This window comes from Rattus rattus, chromosome 17 (genome assembly GCF_011064425.1).
Source record: "Rattus rattus isolate New Zealand chromosome 17, Rrattus_CSIRO_v1, whole genome shotgun sequence".
Taxonomy (NCBI): Eukaryota; Metazoa; Chordata; class Mammalia; order Rodentia; family Muridae; genus Rattus; species Rattus rattus.
The window spans coordinates 44,058,240-44,079,851 of record NC_046170.1 but is presented as its reverse complement, the minus strand read 5'-3'; the positions used below and the strand labels follow the sequence as shown (position 1 = coordinate 44,079,851).

At 52.2% G+C, this 21,612-nt stretch overlaps 1 protein-coding gene across 1 annotated transcript in view; it reads right to left on the bottom strand.

Moving 5' to 3' along the window:
* Positions 1-800: 800 nt before the first annotated feature.
* The window catches only part of Cog2 (component of oligomeric golgi complex 2), a 33,606-nt gene continuing 12,794 nt past the window's right edge, over positions 801-21,612 (bottom strand). The window contains exons 7-18 of the mRNA XM_032887591.1: positions 20,990-21,169; positions 19,012-19,136; positions 17,301-17,427; positions 13,694-13,833; positions 11,897-11,958; positions 7,785-7,936; positions 6,191-6,364; positions 5,440-5,512; positions 5,046-5,188; positions 3,050-3,189; positions 2,278-2,458; positions 801-1,161 (exon numbers count right to left, since the gene is read on the bottom strand). Coding sequence (XP_032743482.1) covers positions 1,060-1,161; positions 2,278-2,458; positions 3,050-3,189; positions 5,046-5,188; positions 5,440-5,512; positions 6,191-6,364; positions 7,785-7,936; positions 11,897-11,958; positions 13,694-13,833; positions 17,301-17,427; positions 19,012-19,136; positions 20,990-21,169 — 1,599 coding nt within the window. The 3' untranslated portion in view covers positions 801-1,059. The remainder of the gene's footprint in view (positions 1,162-2,277; positions 2,459-3,049; positions 3,190-5,045; positions 5,189-5,439; positions 5,513-6,190; positions 6,365-7,784; positions 7,937-11,896; positions 11,959-13,693; positions 13,834-17,300; positions 17,428-19,011; positions 19,137-20,989; positions 21,170-21,612) is intronic.

Sequence of the window (21,612 nt, the reverse complement as noted above, 5' to 3'; positions counted from 1 at the left end):
GTCTGAATAAAACTGGCTCTCAGCGGGGAAACCAAGGCAAGGTGACAAGGGAGCTGTTTTGGGGAGCCAGATTCAAGTCTGAGACCGTTAGCTTTGCCTGAACAGCCTGCTCTCAAGGACAGAGACATCCCAGGGAGACTGGAGTGCAATGGTCTGGAGTCAGAGCCAACAGGGTAAGAGAGGCCCACTCTTGACCTCTGGCTCTCTGGGCTCAGGCCTGTGTGTATGTTGAGTACACGGGCTGACAGCTGGATTTGGGGCTAATTTGCCTGGGCTTAAATCCCAGCTGCCAGTCACCCACCCACAGATGGGAAATAGCAATGCTGCAGTTGGGCTGGGCACTGTGCTCTCCCCTTTCTGGGATCAAGTGGCAAAGCCATTGCACAGGGGTAGGCAGGGGTCCTTGGGTATGAACTAACCATGTGTGTTCACAACGTAGCTATGACCTCGTGACTGTCAACAGCATAGCAGCCAGAGGGAGATCTAGAGACAGGATCCTTCCATCTGTGCCACAGGGATGCGTGTCACTGAAGGCAGGCATGCGAGGGCCACTGGGACTGAACTCACAACGTGTGCAGCAGGTACTTCTTTTATTTAGGGATGAATCTTTACTGCCACTCTGGCTCTGACGGAGGTGTGGACAGCAAGATCAGTAGTGCTCTTCCTCTGTGCCTAGCTGGGCGGCCACTTTGTGTCCTCTAAGGAGGCGCAGGCCTGGGGTATCTCCCGGGTCGGAGGGCTGGGGGCAATGCTCTACTCCGCACTGGCGCATCCCGCCCAGTGCTTCCCCTGCAGGGCCAGGACAGCCCAGTAGCCACATTGTAGATTACTTTTACCCTATTGTAGAAATCAGCTTGTCTACACCAAGATTTACAATAAAAATAAAACAATTTGTTCTGTAAACTATAGCGAAAAGCTTCAAATGTCATAAAACTGTCTTCCATACAATGGAAAAGCTTTGGTTCTTTCTGGTGAAAGACGCCCCACACGCAGGCACGGTGCAGGCGTTGCTAGGTGACTCGGAGGACAAGGGTTGCTTTCTTCCCCACTCCAGGACGCCTAGGGCTGCTCTGCAGCTGCCTGGTCCCTGGCAGCAAGGACAAGCTCCGTGAGGGCCGGGAAGCTCTTGATGTCACTGGTCTGCAAGCCCATCTTTTGGATCTGCAAAGGCCATGAGAATGAATTGTCACCGTGATAAGGCCACCATTAAAGCCAGGACAAACCGACCCTGCCCCACTAAGGTGGAAAGTGTCCCAGAGGAAGGAGGGGAAGGTTTTCTGTTAGAGCCGAGGGCTGGCTTAGTGCAAACCCAGTGTGGGTCCCGAGCTTCCCATTCCAAGAAGCTAGCACGTCTGAACCCCTCAGCCCACCACACTAGACTCTAGCCAGGGTAGGAGTCTCTTCTGTGGGCTTCAGGAAATGCTAGGAGAGAGAAACCCACGTGCAGAGGACAGAGAAGCAGATTTTTTTTTTCTTTTTTTCGGAGCTGGGGACCGAACCCAGGGCCTTGCACTCGCTAGGCAAGTGCTCTAACGCTGAGCTAAATTCCCAACCCCGCAGATTATTTTTTAGTTGAAGAGTTTCCCACAAAGCACGTCTGAGCTCTCCATCTTCTCAGCACCTCTCAGAGAGCAATGGGCCAAGACACGCAGCATGGCAGTGCTCTGTGGCTGCCGCGTGTCCCACCTGAACAGCAGCAGGGACCGCACATCCCTACTTCTTGCTCTGCCCATGTCTCGCTCATGAAAAACTTCAAATTCCTTACAGAGTAAACATGGCGGCAGGTATCTGCAGGCTGCTACCTCACTATCTGCTTTTGATATGGGGTCTTACAATCCCACTCATGGCAATCCTCCTGCCTAGGCATCCTGAATTTGGGATAACAGGCAGTTTCCCACATTTGTAAAGGGTGGGACTGTGGATATCGCTGCACCCTCTTAGGAGGTCTTAGAGCTGCCGTCAGCCATCCTCCCTGACGTCAAAGTCGGTGCTTAACACGGCACAGGGCAGGAGGCTGCAGGCCCTGCCGCTGGCTCAGGACTGCGGGCAGCAGGGGCAGCTCTGCTGACAGCCTGGGCGAGAGCTGAAGCACCGGTCACCTGCTGTTGGGTGGGAGAGGACACGCTGGGTCCCTCTGCCTTTTCTATCGCCCACTTCCTGGCACACACCCTTCTTCACAGCAAGTTGGGCCTGACTCTGTTCTATTGTTGGCCCTAGGGGGGTGACACCCAAGCCTTGGCTAGCCTGGCCCTCAAAGCAGGCGCGCGTTGCGGGCACCTGTTCTCCCAGGTGCTCCACATCCAGAGCCAGCTGCAGCCGGATCTTGTCGTCATCACTCATGCCGCCACTGGAGCTGACAGGGTTGGTGGCCGGGGATCTCCTGGCTTGTTTGAGGCGCTTCAGGCTTTCCTCCATCTTCCTCACGGAACTCAGCACGTCCGACACAGTCTCAAAGTACCTTGGACACAAGATGGCAATGACAGGCTGGGAACAGATACCGGTGACACCATGCAGGAACTCGCTTTGTAAAGAAGAGGTTCCTAAGATGGCCATCACATACACAGCAGCTCGACCGGAAAATGTGCTGCCTGTCATGTTTCCTGTCTCCATCATGGCAGACAGCTGCCTGTCATGTTTCCTGTCTCCATCATGGCAGACAGCTTCCGTCTTTTCTGTGCTAGAGATGGAAGCCAGGACTGTAGGAGTGCCAGGCAAACTCCACCCCGGAGCCAAGAGGCCATGAGGGAAGAGATCCAGTCAGCTACTTCTGCAGCCATCAACTTTACATGCACGGTCCCTCCCTCCCATCATCTCGGACAGCTGGAGGATACTTTGTTACAAGTGGTAAATCTCCTGCAAATCTAATCCTGCTGAGGAGAGGAAGGACCTGGCTGTGCCGAGCCAGGGCAGGGAGGGCAGTAAGGGAGGAGGTGGATCAGTGGCCCGCTCATGCCTTGTCCGTCACAGCTGTGATATCTAAGAGCAGCCCACTGCTCCAGCAGCCCTTGTCAGAGTGCAGCGGGGCAGCTCCCCGAGCCCACGAGCTTACTTGTGTGTGCTGTCAGACAGAGCTTCCTGCAGCCAGCGCTGCATCACTGCTGGCTGCACCTTGTCCCCATGTCCACTCTGAAGCTGGTACAGTGGCTTCAGGGCACTGTCCACATATGAAGAGGCTGTGCTGGGGACCTCCTGGAATGCCATCGTAAACAGGAGTTAGGGACACAAAGAAATAAAGTCTCAGACCATTAATGCTCAGCAAACAGCTCTATCCCTCCCAGAAGCGACCAGAGGGCCACAGAAACCACCCGGGGCAGCAGTGCGCCAAGAAGGTGACCCCCTGCCTCTGCTCCACATCAGGCTTGATTCTGAGGCAGGATGCACAGGGCTGAGTCCTGACTCCTCCCTAGACAGATGCCCAGGGCTAGTGCTACAACCTGTTAAGTAACAGGACGGCACAGAGAGAGGACTTGGTCCCCTGCCCTGCCAGTGAAGACTGCCCCGGAGCTCAGGGGGGACTGATGTGCTGTGCACATTCACACACCAAACAGAAGGAAAAAGGAAGGCCCCTGGAATGTGCCCAGGCCCGGCCCAGCTAAGGGGCTTCCGGCCCAACAATAAATGGCAAAGCAGGATACTTTGTTACAAGTGGTAATTCTACTGCAGTCGCTAACTCTCCTCGGTTTGCTCATTTGAGTCAGAGCCTGACTTTGCAGCTCTGGACGGCATCAAACTTGAGCCTCCTCTCAGCCTGTGGGGATTACAGGTGTGGCTACCACAAAGGACTTTGCCAGTCAAACTTTAACATGAAAAGGGACAGCTGGACACCGTGGCTCACACTTGTAAGCCCAGCACTTAGAAGGCTCAGGCATAGGACTGCCACGTACTTGAGGGTAACCTCAGCTACATAATGAATTCTAAGCTAGCCTGGGATACAGAATAAAGCCCTGTTCTCAAGGTGTCGATGACAATGAGATGACAATGGCAATGATGGTGATAACAATAAACAAGAGGAAAGCCACCTCACACAAACTGTGGTCAACAAGGGATCCCTCCCTATACTCCAGAAATCTTGCAAGAAATCTTGCTAACAGTAGCTGGGCCCCTGCACATAAGCAAAAGGAAGGCCATAGGTCATTGTTACAGTTCCTGAGAGTCTGGGGAAATCAGAAAGGCACTAAACTAGGTCTAACCCTTCACCTGACTGTGAAAGACAAGCGGAGGAAGAACCAGTCACCAGAGGGCGGGAACACGGGGAGAATGCATGAAGATGGGCTGGGAATCCTCAGTGGCTCTGCCACAGCCCCAGCACCCACCAAAGCCTCTGCTGCACCGGTGCCCGTGCTCTGGGCAACAAGCGCCCTACCCCGGGCTACCTCACTGGCCGCTGACATAGCCTTAATGCTACTGTGTTCACTAAAGGAACAAGGAAAACCAGGCATTTCCAATAATGATTTGCAGGACTAAGATTAATTAAAACTTGAGGGGAATCTATGAAGACAAAATACATTTAAATGAGTAAGACTTGGAAATGCTTTAAATGGTTCCTTGGTGCTGGAAAGAAGACGTCACTGAGAACACTTGCTGCTCTTGCACAGGACCCAGATTCCCAGCATCCATCTGTAACCCCAGTTCCAGGGGATCCAACAGGCAGGCACATGGTGCTTATACGTGCGCGTGGGAGAAAGTCGTATACAGCAAGTAAAATAAAAATTTAATTGCTTCCTTATTTTTTAAAGAAAGTACTTTTCCAGGCTGGTGTGGTACTGCACACCTTTAATGCCAGCACTCAGAGGCAGAGAGGCAAGCAGATGTCTGTGGAATTGAGGCCACCCTGGCTTATGTAGTGAGTTCCAGGTCAGACAGGACTCACACACATACAAAAGGTAGTTTTCCTTAATATCGAAAGCCCACAGGGCCATGCGCACGCTGTGGGTTTGCTGGCAGCTGGCTCCTGACCCTTGACCTCAGTCCACCCTAAGGTCTGACTGCGATCCACATCTCCCTGGCCCTGCACACCACAGAGCTTCCCCACGAGTGACACTGACCTTATTGGTCCTGCGGTAAAGCCTGGGCACCTCCAGGGCACTCTTCAGATAACCGAAGCAAGACTCGCTCAGGTCCTGCACAATCCTGCTACTCAGAGCTGGTACATGGGCAGACAAAGCACTCTGGGAGTCTTCCAGGGCCGCTGTAACACAGGGCAGTGGAATGAGGCACTGGTCCCGCTTCATTAAAACGTGACCATGGCGTTTAGAGTGTGCTAATAAATCAGGTCATTCGTATAAAACAGCAATCTGGTTTATAGAAGTCAAATCAAAGAGCGACACACAGAAACAGCTAAGGATTTATGGCTGGAGTGGAGTGGAGTTTCGTCTAAACTCTGAGTCTACAGCATTGCACGTTAAGGTATTTCTTATCTGGAGTCGGGTCCACTCTTACCTGAGATAGATGAGAAATTCTTAAAGCCGACCATCTCGAGTTTCAGCCTGACTGTCTCCAGGAGGTCTGGAAGCTGAAACACATTTTGGACACTAGTTCTTCCTTTTAATCAGAACGAGCAGCTTTGCACCCACAACCTCAGACAGGAGTAACAAGTGTTGAAGCCTGTGTCAGAGCCTGTAGGTAAAGTTCCCACCAGGCTCTCACTTCCGCAGCCACTGGGCACAGCATGGGGCAGCTGGCTGCACGGCCTTCACGGCCACTGAAGGCAGAAAAGCAGAAACTCATTTTACAGCTCTCCATGACACCGGAACTGTTCACAGTGAATAGGCCATGTTTTCTCTGAACTCACAGGATATTTGTTCAATCACACAAAATATAAACTGTGAAAAGCAGAATCTATCTGAAGGTGTAAACTCTGTGTCCATAAAGTTCTCTAAATGCTGGGAGCAAACCATGGGCCCACAGAGAAGGTGGGTGGGGACTCTCATTCCATTGACTCTCTCAGACGGCGGGGGCAGTGAATTGGGAGTAGCTACAGGTCAGCCCACCATAGGCCGTGCCCACGATGGCTGAGCTGATAATGGTAGAGCCTGCGGAGGCCGAGGGTTAGCCTTTTCCTGAGAGCAAGGAGCAGTGGGCACAGCGCACTCAGAGTACCAAGGAGGGAAACATCCTGTAGGGTCCTCGTAGGGTGCACAGGACCCCACGGTTCACAGATCCATGCATCTACCAGGGCAGCGAAGCTTACCCATTCCTGCAGCCTGCCCAGGTCTGAGACCACATACACCAGCTGAGTGCTGGAGATGGGCACAGCGCCTGCTTCTGAAGGATGGCTTCCGTGGTCGTCCGAAGGGTCTTTGCTGCCTGCCAAAGGCTTTTTAGTCTCCTTGGCACTTTCATTGGAGATGGGCCTGACAGAAAGCTGAAAAAGAATTTTAAGGATCAAACACTCCCACCAAGACATGGGGCGTTCATACGCGCGCAGGAGCTCTGCACACACACACTGGCTGCGGTGGACAGCGCACACACACACTGGCTGCAGTGGACAGCAGTCTCTCTCAGGCAGCCTTGGCCCTGCTGTTCTTACTGTCGTGTCTTCTGGACAGCCAGTGGGGCAGGGAAGCCTGAGGAAGTCCGTGAGCAGAGGGGGTGAGGACAGCACTTCCTCTGCCCCACCTTCCACAGAGCCTCCCTTCCTCCTGGTACCTCAGCTCACGGTACATCCTCACCACAGCCACACACAGAGGCCATCTGGCCAATGTACAAAGAACTAAAGGTGCTGACTGTCCCAAGCCCACAGGACTTGTGCTGGGCCTCAGCTGCTCTAAGCCTGTGCTCTGCTCCGGACACAGCATGTGAATGCCACTGCCCTGCCCTATGTGGTCTGCTCCTTTTTGAAGACTGTCTCCCTGTTTCTAGATTTCTGCACCATGAGGACTGGCTTATGTGTGTCACTGAGGGTGTCCCTGAGGTGGCTCTGAACACCGATGTCTGCAAGGACCTAAAGCTGTTGCTCAGTTGTTAGTGACGCCAGCCTCCTGGGGACAAGAGCCTTGGGCTTGCCCGTGTGCCAGTAACAGCGAGAACAGAGAGCTGATGCACTTGACTGACTCAGGAGGATCCGGAGAGCCTAGAACGGAGGGTAACAACGTCCGGTTTGATGATCACCTCACTGTTTACAACTTAAACTCATTTACTTTTGTTTTTGTTCTTTTTCATTAAAATGAACATTTTTTTCAGGGTGCTTTAGGAATCTGGTTTTGAGATGAGAAAGTTACTAGGGTGGGACCTCTCAGTATTAACCCTGAGCATGTGGTCAGGTGCCCACAGCTGCATCTGACACCACGGGACACTCTGGACCCCTGTGGGGGTTGAGCCACATGCCTGGGACACTCTGGACCCCTGTGGGGGTTGAGCCACATGCCTGGGACACTCTGGACCCCTGTGGGGGTTTAGCCACATGCCTGGGACACTCTGGACCCCTGTGGGGGTTTAGCCACATGCCTGGGACACTCTGGACCCCTGTGGGGGTTCAGCCACATGCCTGGGACACTCTGGACCCCTGTGGGGGTTTAGCCACATGCCTGGGACACTCTGGACCCCTGTGGGGGTTCAGCCACATGCCTGGGACACTCTGGACTCCTGTGGGGGTTTAGCCACATGCCTGGGACACTCTGGACCCCTGTGGGGGTTTAGCCACATGCCTGGGACACTCTGGACTCCTGTGGGGGTTTAGCCACATGCCTGGGACACTCTGGACCCCTGTGGGGGTTTAGCCACATGCCCCTCGAGGTCCACCCAGGAATAGCTGGATTGAGGGGGGCTGCATGGTGCCCACTCACCTCACTGACAAACACAGAGAATCGGGCCAGAATCTGCAGCGTGAGCCTCCACAGACGATGTGCCAACAAAGGCAGGAACATCTCATCGGACCAGCATTTGCTCAGACTGATCCATGTTCTGTGAGAAGCCAGAAGGCAATACGGACTTCCAGCTGGAGAAAAAGCACGGACTCAGGGCTCGCTATCCAGTTAGGCTGCTGTCCAACTCTAGGTACTGGCGCACAACTCGAGTACAGAACAGGGCACGCTGCACAGCTGCGGCCAACAGAGGTCTAGAGCGGCCCAAGACCACAGGTCTTCAGTGTGGTGTTTGCTAACTCACCTAACACGGTTTCCAGGCATGGGAGCTAGCATCAAACACGATGCTCGACAGCTGCATGGTGAGTGGCAGTGTGCGAGCTTACACTTCAGCTTTCCCTGCCTCAGGCTGGCTACTACCCACAAAGAAGGTCGATCCTTATGACTACTGTAGAGATGGACAGAGACAACTCTATGACTCAGAACGAAGGTTCAGGTCAGACTGGGCTGTGCCAGGGAGGAGAACCTGGAGCCTGTGTGCCACAGAAATGCGCTGTATCTCAATGGCTACCAAGAGCGTGTGTCATAAGTCTGAGCACCTGCAGCTGCCACCTACCCAGAATCCCAGGAGGCCTGGCTTGTGTCCCTCTGAGTCACCCTTAGAAGGGAAAGGGGCACGCAGAGCCAGGTGCTGCCTTCTCATAGCTGGGTTGGGGGCAGGAGGAGGGTGAACCGCAGACGTCTACAGCTAACTGATCGAATCTACAGCCATTCCACACCAATGTGCCCAATCTCAAGAGCTGATCACAGAAACTGGAGGGCACAGCGACTGCACACAGGAGCACAGCCCTGACATGCTGCATCCTGGAGGAAAAGATCCATTTGGAACTTTATAAAGGGTCCTTTGCAGTCATCTCTGTAAGGCAAGGAATTCACGAACCAGGACTGCTTTCTATTTGCTGAACACAAAGTGAAATGTCTGGGAGCTTAGCTCACTACAGAGTGCCTGCTCAGCCTGTTAGCTCACTACAGAGTGCCTGCTCAGTGTGTTACCTTACTACAGAGTGCCTGCTCAGTGTGTTACCTTACTACAGAGTGCCTGCTCAGCCTGTTACCTTACTACAGAGTGCCTGCTCAGCCTGTTACCTTACTACAGAGTGCCTGCTCAGTGTGTTACTTACTACAGAGCGCCTGCTCAGCCTGTTACCTTACTACAGAGTGCCTGCTCAGCCTGTTACCTTACTACAGAGCGCCTGCTCAGCCTGTTACCTTACTACAGAGTGCCTGCTCAGCGTGTTATCTTACTACAGAGTGCCTGCTCAGCCTGTTACCTTACTACAGAGTGCCTGCTCAGCCTGTTACCTTACTACAGAGTGCCTGCTCAGTGTGTTACCTGTTAGCCTGTTAGCTCACTACAGAGTGCCTGCTCAGTGTGTTACCTTACTACAGAGTGCCTGCTCAGCCTGTTAGCTCACTACAGAGTGCCTGCTCAGTGTGTTACTCTACAGAGTGCCTGCTCAGCCTGTTACCTTACTACAGAGTGCCTGCTCAGCCTGTTAGCTCACTACAGAGTGCCTGCTCAGTGTGTTATCTTACTACAGAGCGCCTGCTCAGTATGTTACCTTACTACAGAGCCTGCCTGCTCAGCCTGTTACTCAGCTTACCTTACTACAGAGTGCCTGCTCAGCCTGTTAGCTTACTACAGAGTGCCTGCTCAGCCTGTTACCTTACTACAGAGTGCCTGCTCAGTCTGTTACCTTACTACAGAGTGCCTGCTCAGTGTGTTACCTTACTACAGAGCGCCTGCTCAGCCTGTTACCTTACTACAGAGTGCCTGCTCAGTGTGTTTACCTTACTACAGAGCACCTGCTCAGCCTGTTACCTTACTACAGAGTGTCTGCTCAGTGTGTTATCTTACTACAGAGTGCCTGCTCAGTGTGTTACCTTACTACAGAGTGCCTGCTCAGCCTGTTAGCTCACTACAGAGTGCCTGCTCAGTGTGTTACCTTACTACAGAGTGCCTGCTCAGCCTGTTACCTTACTACAGAGTGCCTGCTCAGCCTGTTACCTTACTACAGAGTGCCTGCTCAGCCTGTTAGCTCACTACAGAGTGCCTGCTCAGTGTGTTACCTTACTACAGAGTGCCTGCTCAGTACCTTACTACAGAGTGCCTGCTCAGTGTGTTACCTTACTACAGAGCGCCTGCTCAGCCTGTTACCTTACTACAGAGTGCCTGCTCAGTGTGTTACCTTACTACAGAGCGCCTGCTCAGCCTGTTAGCTTACTACAGCTGCTCAGTGTGTTACCTTACTACAGAGTGCCTGCTCAGTCTGTTACCTTACTACAGAGCGCCTGCTCAGCCTGTTAGCTCACTACAGAGTGCCTGCTCAGTGTGTTATCTTACTACAGAGCGCCTGCTCAGTATGTTACCTTACTACAGAGTGCCTGCTCAGCTTACTGTTACCTTACTACAGAGTGCCTGCTCAGTGTGTTACCTCACTACAGAGTGCCTGCTCAGTGTGTTACCTTACTACAGAGTGCCTGCTCAGCCTGTTAGCTCACTACAGAGTGCCTGCTCAGTGTTACCTTACTACAGAGTGCCTGCTCAGCCTGTTACCTTACTACAGAGTGCCTGATCAGCCTGTTAGCTCACTACAGAGTGCCTGCTCAGTGTGTTATCTTACTACAGAGCGCCTGCTCAGTATGTTACCTTACTACAGAGCGCCTGCTCAGCCTGTTACCTTACTACAGAGTGCCTGCTCAGTGTGTTACCTTACTACAGAGTGCCTGCTCAGCCTGTTAGCTCACTACAGAGTGCCTGCTCAGTGTGTTACCTTACTACAGAGTGCCTGCTCAGTCTGTTACCTTACTACAGAGTGCCTGCTCAGTGTGTTACCTTACTACAGAGCGCCTGCTCAGCCTGTTACCTTACTACAGAGCGTCTGCTCAGTGTGTTACCTTACTACAGAGCACCTGCTCAGCCTGTTACCTTACTACAGAGTGTCTGCTCAGTGTGTTATCTTACTACAGAGTGCCTGCTCAGTGTGTTATCTTACTACAGAGTGCCTGCTCAGCCTGTTACCTTACTACAGAGTGCCTGCTCAGCCTGTTAGCTCACTACAGAGTGCCTGCTCAGTGTGTTATCTTACTACAGAGTGCCTGCTCAGTATGTTACCTTACTACAGAGCGCCTGCTCAGCCTGTTACCTTACTACAGAGTGCCTGCTCAGTGTGTTACCTTACTACAGAGTGCCTGCTCAGCCTGTTACCTCACTACAGAGTGCCTGCTCAGTGTGTTACCTTACTACAGAGTGCCTGCTCAGCCTGTTAGCTCACTACAGAGTGCCTGCTCAGCCTGTTACCTTACTACAGAGTGCCTGCTCAGCCTGTTACCTTACTACAGAGTGCCTGCTGTGTTACCTTACTACAGAGTGCCTGCTCAGTCTGTTACCTTACTACAGAGTGCCTGCTCAGTGTGTTACCTTACTACAGAGCGCCTGCTCAGCCTGTTACCTTACTACAGAGTGTCTGCTCAGTGTGTTACCTTACTACAGAGCGCCTGCTCAGCCTGTTAGCTCACTACAGAGTGCCTGCTCAGTGTGTTACCTTACTACAGAGCGCCTGCTCAGCCTGTTACCTTACTACAGAGCGCCTGCTCAGTGTGTTATCTTACTACAGAGTGCCTGCTCAGCCTGTTACCTTACTACAGAGTGCCTGCTCAGTGTGTTACCTTACTACAGAGTGCCTGCTCAGTGTGTTATCTTACTACAGAGTGCCTGCTCGGCCTGTTATCTTACTACAGAGTGCCTGCTCAGCCTGTTAGCTTACTACAGAGCGCCTGCTCAGCCTGTTATCTTACTAAGAGCGCCTGCTCGGCCTGTTACCTTACTACAGAGTGCCTACTCAGCATGGTATGGGGGCCTTTTTTGTTTTGTTTTGTTTTTGTTGTTGTTGTTAAGATTGTATGCCAGTGTCCTTACAGCCCAAATCCCTGCCTGGTGAGAAAAGGCAGGAGCATGCTCAGGACCAGGGCTGAGCTGGCTGGTAAGCTCAACAAGCCCCTTCAGGACGCCTGCTGTTTCCTGTTGAACTTACCTGGGGCGTCTTCTAGCCCATCTGTGAGGGATGCTTCTAAGGATCCTGCCACTTCTCTGAACCTGAGGAAGAAGGACATGGGTCAGTGTCATGTTAGGGTGCATCTGCAAGATGCCTCCCCCTGCGTAGTCTCCTCTCCTGCCCACGGACACCTGGTATTCTCAGCATGGCCCGGTGCCCTTTTCCTCTTCACTGTATCAGAGATAAACTCCCAGACGAAGCCGCTGCTCTGCAGGGTTCTTTGCTATCTGCAGTCAGTCTCCATACATGTCACCCAAGCCTTACTGAGAGGATCCCCTTAGTCCCACTCTCTAGTAACAGCTCAAGGCCATGCAGTGTTGTCTCCAATCCCGTGTGTCAGCAACACCACAGTGAAGAAACACCCTAAGCCAAGACACAGAAAGCTTGGCACCTGCCTTTGCCACTTGAGGAAGACCCTAAGGCCCAAGTCAGCCCTGGGCTCAGTGCACGTGCCCTTCAACCTCTGCTGACCTTCCTGTTGCAGCTACATCCTGATGGCAGCAGACCCAGCGTCCAGCCATGCATCAGACCGGCTTCACTAACAGAGGCAGTGTGTTTGACAACTGGCTGCTTCCCTGGGCACTGTTTCTAGGCTGCAGTCACTTGCTAATTCCCTCAGTAATGGGGAATCCTGACTAACGTTCAAGACGAGTTCATCTCAGTGACACTCAAGAGTCATCTGTGGTAATGACCTGATAGGTGCCAGGGAAGCCAACAACAGTCTGGTCTTGGCAACCGCAGCGGGAAGACACAGGAGGAGCAGCGGGAAGACACAGGAGGAGCAGTGGGAAGACACAGAAGGAACAGGAAACAGAGAGAGGTGGTGAGAGCCCAAGAGCAGCCTAAGAAGCAGAGATCAGGTGCAAGGAGCAGAGAAAGGGCTTCGGGGGGTGGAGGTGCACAGCCTAGAACTCCGCCTCAGCCCCACATCACCTTTCAAATTCTACACAAAACACAGGTAAGCAGGCTGATGCAGGCCAAAGGCCTGGCTCTCCTGTCCACAGTGGAAAGGTGGAACCATGGAAGAAGCCTGAGTGAGGATGCATCCCTGCTACGGTTGTCAGTGGACTAGAACACAGCACCCACAGAGAGCCTGAGGCTTAGTCAGCAAACCAGGTAAAGGCTCGAGACCCAAGTTATGTGAGTGCTGATGACAGCTCATGGAAACAATGGGTGTGGAGCCCTGACAGCTCCACACAGCAGTGAGACGTGTGCTGCTGCTGAACCGAGCATCCTGCAAAGCTGCTACACCAGGGTGAGCCCCGAGCAGCCCCGAGCAGCCCCGAGCAGCCCCGAGCAGCCCTGCTGTGGCCTTCAGATGTCACTGTCTGTGGGAGCTCAGAAGGAGAGGGAACATCTAACCTCTAACATCTGGGTTTGGGGAAAGATTCTACTCACATCTTCCCCTAAGCATCATGGTCTATGGGGAAATAAAGCACTCTGACAAAATGGCACTGTGGCCACCTAGTGTGGAGGGCGCCGCTTTCCTCTGCTCTAACTACCAGACAGCATGAAGTGCTTATGTGCTGTGGACATGCAGCTCTGAGAAAGGACAGGGAGAGGCAGTAAAGTTACCTAAACCTTCACGCCACGGAGTCCACATAGTAGAAGGAACTGCAAACTGTACACTCACATGAATGTCCTAGCAGCATACTCCAGAAACCTCACTCCTCTGCACAATCTACAGCTATGTGGGTCATGTGGGATTACTTTCCCGCCAGGGACTGAACATCTATTTCCCAGCATCTGTGGAAAGGGATGCAGTGAGGGACCGACCTTATCTGGAAGTAAACCGGCAAGTTCCACTTATTGCTGAAGCTGAGGTAGGCGGGATGTGCTCGCAGTCGCTTTACGCTGGCCTGGGATCCACACTGCCGCTCAAACCTCCTCACGAAGTCCATGCTCACCGTGTATTTCTAGAACAAGAACACACGGTGGGATCTTCCCCGTCAGCCAGCGAGATAGTCAGACGCACATGCTCAGAACTGCACCAAGACTGCAAAGGTCAACACGGAAGCAGGCGGGAGCGACTGTCCTCAGGGCAGCCTCCTAACAACTCCAACTTCTCCTTCATTAGAGCTTTGGCCATGACCACAGACTCTGCCACTCCCCAGGTGGGAGGGAAAAGCCTATCTGAAGCCGGGTGTTCTGCTACAAGGCCAGGGCTTCCTAAATAACACTCTGCTTCCCAGCAGCCCTGTCTTCCCATGGGATCACGGACAGAAGATTAAGTCGAAGGATGCAGAAGTCTTTTAAAAGGAAATGAGGAAAGAAAATGCACTGGAGGAGACATTGTATGATTCCTGTGGATGAAGACGACAGGACAGATGGACACACTAAACATGTGCACCGTCACCATGGCAACCAGACACAGCTAGGAAACACAGCAGGCTACACTTGCCTTCTGTGGGGTCTCCATTCTCTAAGTCCCAGGCTCCCTGCAAACCGTGCTGGACTTTCTCAGTCAGATAGGGCTCAATCCCATGTCACCAAATCCCCGAACATAGTTCCTGTCACACAGACAGGACCTTCACTGGAGACTAAGACACAGATCTTGAATATTTTTAACTAGTTCAGGGACCTCTTACTCTGTGGGATATTCTAGGTTTATGGAGCTGAGACAAAGGTACCTGAACTGTCTCTGGAAACAGCAAGGCTGAAGGAGTACAAAGGCCCACTCTTTCAGAAGAACTGTGGCATGGGCTTCAAGACGGAGGCATTTCTTCAAAGAAGTGATGGATACCCACGGAAATGCAGCCACTAACCCTGGGCCAGGAGGCCTGCTCAGTCCTGGTCTAGAATTTGGAGTTCAGGTTCTCTCAGAAAGGTTCCCTTCTGAGCCCAAACCTCTGCGGAGCCACCATGGTCCACATGAGTGTCTGAAGAACACAACAATTCAGGAAGACCCCCGATCAGCTCACATATACACGCTCCTTCACCCCACGTATAGTATCCAGTCTAAAATATACCGTTTCTAAAATCATGAGGCCTGCTTACACAGCTCATGGAAAACACAAGTCACCACATCATTCAATATTCTACATGCAGGACAAACAGCATAGCGGACAAACGGGTTTCTCTGGTACAAGCTCCAAACCTGTGTGAGCCAAAGTCTCAGCTAAGTTTCCTGTGCCTCTCTAGACAGTGGGGAGCACTAACATGAGACAGTGGGGAGCACTAACGTGAGACAGTGGGGAGCACTAACGTGAGACAGTGGGGAGCACTAACATCAGACAGTGGGGAGCACTAACATCAGACAGCGGGGAGTACTAACATTAAACAGCAGATTAGAACACCCACAGAGGGTTGGGGATTTAGCTCAGTGGTAGAGCACTTGCCTAGCAACCACAAGGCCCTGGGTTTGGTCCCCAGCTCCGAAAAAAAAAAAAAAAAGAGAACACCCACAGAACCAGAAATGACCAAGAAGGTAATTAGCATGGAGCCCTGAACGCTCAGGAGAGACAGACCGTTCAGGCACAACTGAGGACACCGTCGCTGCCCAGAAGGAAGATCCTGAGCACCATGCAGAGTGCAGCGACAGCAAGGGGCTGAGGAGGATCCAAAGCCTGAGGAATAAAGTACCAGCTGGGAGACAACACACGCGACCACGCCAGAATGGATGAAAACACTGGTCTTCAGTCGAGCTTTGGAGTTTGACCTCAGAGCAAACTACCTTCCCAAAAGAAAAGCAGGGTCATTACATACAGACAAGCCAGCTGATTGTATTATAAAGGCAAGACACGTGCTATCAGAAGCCTTACTATTAAAGACATGACGTGTGTTGTCAGTAAGCCTCACTATGAGGCAGTGGTTCTCAACCTTCCTAATGATCTGACCCTTTAATGGGTTCCTCATGTTGTGGTGACCCCAACCATAAAATTATTTTGCTGCTACTTCATATCTGTAGTTTTGCTACTGTTATGAATCATAGTGTAAATATCGGATATGCAGAACATCTGATATGTGACCTCTGTGAAAGGGTCATAGGACCCCCATGAACAGGTTGTGACCCACAGATTGAGACTTGTTGCTATAGAGCCTTCCAAGAGAAACACGATTAGGAAGAGGGATGTGCTGACCCCCCAGGGAGCAGCAGTCAACAGCAGGAGGGGAGCATTCACAGAAATGCCTAGTGTTAAACACACCACACAGGAAGTGGCAGGGAGCAGCACCGGGAGCTCCTGTGAGGAAGACCGCACAGAACGTGAATCCTCTCTAAGTTTATTGAGTGAAGAGGGAGCACACGCCTGCCTCTGTAGATGGGAAAAATCAGTATAAAGGAGAAAATCCTCCACAGCCTAAATTACTAGAGGGCAGGAAGAGAAGGAGAAAGAAAGGGGAGGGGAGGTAAACACAGAAGTGAAGCAGAGCAGAGAGGAGCAGAGTGCATCCCACTACGCCTTTAAAGTCACTAACTGAAATAAATACGGCTTATGAGAAAGAGCCCAACCAACCAGGCTCCAGAGCAAGCGCCCCGGCAGGGCTCAGCAGCCACCAGCTCAGACACCTGTGGTGCACGCTGTCAGCCACAGTGGGCAGCAAGCACACATGCGGCTCCTGCGATCTTCACGGCTTGCTCCTCTCCACCACGATATACGTCACGCGGTGGGAGGTGCTGGGGATCAGAACTCAGGCTCCCATGCCTTCCCACACGGGAGCTCTTACCCAGCCCTCAGCTGAGTTTTCATGAAAAACAACTGCATGGATTTGGTTTTGTGACGTTTTAAGACTTTTTAGAGAAATGTAGAAAGTGTCGTGTGTATCTATACACAACGGCCTCTAGATTGACTTATGACCGCAATCTAAGATGAGAATGGGTTGGAAAGGCAGCTCAGCAGTTAGCTTCCTTCTCTGTAAATGGCTGTGATGTTTGCCTGTATGATGTCTGTGCCAATTGCAAGTCTGGTGCCTGAGGAAGTCAGAAGAGGCTTCAGGCCCCCTGGAACTGAGCTATAAGCAGTTGCAAACCGTTATGTGGGTGCTAGGGACCTACCTTTGTTCTCTGGAAGAACAGCCAGTGTTCCTAACCATTGAGCCCTCTCTTGGGTCCCCTGCATATGGTTCTTGTAGAGGGCCTGAGTTTGGTTCCCAGCACACACGTCATGAAGCTGACAATCTACTGTAAGTAACCCCAGTTCTGGGACCTGACGTTTTCTGAATCCTGCACTCGTGTGCACAGACCCATCTACTCACACATACATAGAAATACAATCTGAAGGTGAAACGAGAGCATTCTCATAGCCACACTTGAAAGAGGCAGTGTGTGTTCAGTGAAAACACTCCATCGACAATCACAGTTTGCCTTTCAGTAGCCTGAAACTACATCAATGAAACTGTGACTTTCCCAAGGCACAGGGTATTTTTCCAAGTGACAAGCCATTACCTGGTGAAAGGCGTCAGGGTCCCCAGGGTTGAAGAGTGAGGGTAGCTTTTCCTCTAGTCCTCCAACTATTTCCGGCCACACAGAATTCACCAAGAAATCATAGCCGGGAACGATAGTGCCCTTCTCACTGTGGGACAAGGAGACAGGAGCGTCAGGTCACTCGACTTCTACTTTCTGCACTGTGCTTACTAAGAGCCTCATCCTCGTCTTATTCTAACTGTTTTGGAGACCGTGTTTTCTGTCTTGATTATTTAGATTTCACTCCTGTGTCTCACTGTTACACTGACCCTGACACCCCCACCTACCCTTCCCCACACTTCCCCAGCCCTGCAGGATACAACTCTCCTACTCACAGGCCGCCACCCAGACCCTAGCTTGAGAAACAACAGCCGTAAGCCAAGAGTGGCACAGGTCAGCTTTCTCAGCACCCAGGAGGCTGAGACAGAAGAGTTAGGAACTCAAGGCCAGCCTGGGCCACAAAATAAGACTTGGTATAAACCAGCAGCTTATACTACGGGAAAGTAATCTTTGCATTCAAGAAACTGACTATAAGGTGTGGAGGTTCACTAACTTATCTGTGCTTCTCACGCGTAAGTGGGTTTGGCTCTGAAATTCTGTTACAGTTCCTGTAAAATCTTGGCCACAAATCCTGATTGAGAAGACACTAAGTTAGCACGTGTGCTTTGTTCTGTAGTGTCCTACACTACGTGTTGGATTTCTAATTTGAAAACTTAGCACAAGTTCAGAGTGCACTCGAGCTCACAGAGAACTTCTGAAGGATACAGTCAGCCCGCAGTGTGACAGACAGCTAAGGCCTCCTCCACTGTGCCAAAGAGGCTGCCCCATCCCCATGAGCACTTAGGAGTCCTGAGAACCGGGAGAAAGCTCAGTATGCTAGCCTGAGAAGGTCTACGGCTGGAACCAAGAGGCCTGGAGCCTGAAGCCTGCTCAGGGCCGTCCTGAGTCAGATATAGAATGGTCAGAGGACAATAGTTAAAGCAAATCAGTGTTTATTGAAGAATGGAAACTGACCAAAGGGAGGAGAACTGTGGACACTGGGGCAGCTGGATGGTGGGTAGGAGGTAGGGAGGAGAACTGTGGACACTAGGGCAGCTGGATGGTGGGTAGGAGGTAGGGAAGAGAACTGAGGATAGACACTGGGCAGCTGGATGGTGGGTAGGAGGTAGGGAAGAGAACTGAGGATAGACACTGGGCAGCTGGATGGTGGGTAGGAGGTAGGGAAGAGAACTGAGGATAGACACTGGGCAGCTGGATGGTGGGTAGGAGGTAGGCCTGGGCAGCTGGATGGTAGGTAGGAGGTAGGCCTGGGCAGCTGGATGGTGGGTAGGAGGTAGGGAGGAGAACTGTGGACACTGGGGCAGCTGGATGGTGGGTAGGAGGTAGGGAGGAGAACTGAGGACAGACACTGGGCAGCTGGATGGCAGATAGGAACTAGGTCTGGCACATAAATGGCCACTCTGAATACAGAACAGGATGTGGGCCATGAAAAGAATGCACTTTCAGTTTAAATTGGACTTGGGAAGAAGGCAGCTGAGAAAAGGAACATGGAGGAGTGCGGAGGGCTCCAGCCAGAGACCCAGCCCGGGCCTTGGCTTCATCCTGCACTTAAGCTCAAACTGCTTTCTGCCAGCAGGGGAGGGGCAGTGACACACGCGGCCTGCTCACTGGGCTAGCCTGGGGTGCAGCTCACCTTGACACAGCTCCTCCTGTGACTTCCCGGAGAAGGCGGCAGTGGTGAGGGACGAATTCCAGGAGTTTGTTGTACATGAGCTGCAGGCCACTGGGATGAGACTCAACGACCTGCTCAACAATCACCTTGGACAGACGGAAACTACTTAAGGATGGCATTCAGAAGCCATGAAGTAGACACCACAAAGGGGGGAGGGGCACTTGGGCCGCTCTCTGGTCAGCTGTTACTGTCTGTTTAAGACTCTCCCTGAGTAGCTAGATGGAACTCACTATGGAAATCAGGTTGGCTTCAAGCTCAGCGAGATTTGCCTGCCCCTGCCTGCCCCTTGCCCCTGCCTGCCCCTGCCTGCCCCTGCCTCCCCCGTGCTGCCCCTCCCGGCTCCTGGCTCCCCCTCCCCAGCCCTGCTGCCCCTGCCCGCCCCTGCCCGCCCCTGCCTGCCCCTGCCCGCCCCTGCCTGTCCCTGCCTCTACGGTGCTGGTAGGCTAGAGGTGTGGATCCTCACCTGCAGGTCGGCTGTATATTTCCTAAATAATAACCCTAACTGTCACACTCAGAACCATTGCTATGTTTGCCCATAGCTCTGACCTGAAGTGGGGAAGGAGGAGGCAGAGATTGGCCTGAGGATGAAGAACTTGCTTTCCCCAGAACAGGCCTAGGTCAGAGCAAGGACCCATTTCAGTTCCTGCAGCCGAACCTTGGCCTCTCCTGTCACTACGGGGCTTAGGACAGGGTCTGAGGCAGACAAACAAAAATATATTTCATGCCTATATTTTATTTTGGCTATAAGGACGAAACTCAAAGTATAATATAACAAAAATCCATTAAGTTTTAAAAGACAGGAGGCTACAAGTTACTTGTTGGTATCCGCAAATGAGAAATGCTGCCCACAGGTTCATGTTCGAGTGCTGGGCTCCCAGCGGCAGCGCCCTGTAGAGAAGTATTCACTATGGGCGTCCTTTGAGGCTCGCAGTCTTACCTACCTCCTATTCCTGCCCTCTGCCTCCTGCACCAGATAAAAACGCAAGCGGCCACCTTCCTGCTCTTGCCAGCACTGCCCTCTCTGCCTTTACAAACTCTGTCCCTCTGGAGCTGCACGTTAAAATTGTTCTTTTTCCTGAACTTGATTTTGATCATGGTGTTTCACCATAGCAACAGAAAGCAAACTAGTGCACTCAGTATACCACAAACTCCAAACTTCTTTCCTTCAGACTCAGCGAGTGAAACACTCAGGCTCGTTCTGTGTCTGAGATGTCCGTCCACTGACTGACAAATGCCAGCACGGTTTGTTATCTTCCCTCCACAGACAGTTACAGGGTGTAACAAGGTAAGAACATGGGGAACTGAAAACTCATCTTAGCAGTTCTAAGGCTGTCCAGGATTAAAATCAATCTCTGTGCTTAATAACAAACATGTATAGAAGCAGGCGGGAGGACAGGCCAGCCGTCTGCCATCACAAATGCTGATGGTTCCCAGCAGGACACACAATCCCCTACCTGACAGCTGACCCAGCAGGTGAAGGACATTATCTCTGAACATCCCACCTTCCCAGCCCCACAATCCCTCCCCGTTTCTCAAGCCTTGACCAATGTCTTCCGTTCCCTGAAGAGCTGTGGGCAATTACCCCACCCACCCTCTGGCTGCCTCACTTCACTGACTGCCAGTGCTATTCCAGCTGTTTGCTTAATCTATTCCGCCAATAAATGACCGGTGTTTTCTCGTGATGTAATTGGGTAGAGGTCACCACGTTAACAAAGCTGAAATGTTCTACCTATGCCTTCCTTCTGGGTGGAATTCACAGCAGACCTGAAGCCATATGCAAGCTGCATCGTGAACATCCACCAGAATGCACTCAGTTCCAGTTGCTAACAGGACCCTCCCACAGCTAGCATGCAGAAACAAGCATGCAGAAACAAGCATGCAGAAACAAGCTCCTTGCTTCTGCTGTACCCAGCTCTGTCCTTACACCCACGGCACAGACCTCACTGACATATGGCTTCACCAGGACTTGGCCGACCAGAGCTTCTGCGTCCCGTGTCTTGTCAATGGTGGCGTAGGTCCGCAGGCAATGGCGGATGATGTCCACATTTGAGGTCTGCAAGCCCTCTAGCAGGAGGCCTTCCAGAGATTGCTGCAGCATGGCTGTGATCCCAGCTATGCGCTGTGGGAAGGCAGCAGATAGCAGTTCACGCTCAGTGGTTCCCCAACTCCAAAGGTCTGTATGCACACTGGTGTGTGACCCCACCGAAGGCAGCCTGTGGACATTTAAGGGGGAAACCCTGCCTGGGTAACAGCCAATCTCTTCCCGTGACCTGTTCTCCAAGGAGATCACCGGCTGGAGACTGTCAGAATGAGGAATGTCACTTTTCTCTGAAGTTACAAGGTAAATTAGTTTCTGACAGAGTTCAGTTCCCCGCACCCTCACTGTGTGATTCACACCCACCTCTAACTCCAGTTCCAGGAGACTTAGAGCCTTCTTCTGGACTCTGTGGACATCTGCAGACCCACACCCACACTAAACGGTTAAAGAAAAGGCTCAGTCTAGGGCTTCGGGAACACTCAGTGCTATCTGTGCCATCTGGCGTCAGATTTCCAGTGCTTCCC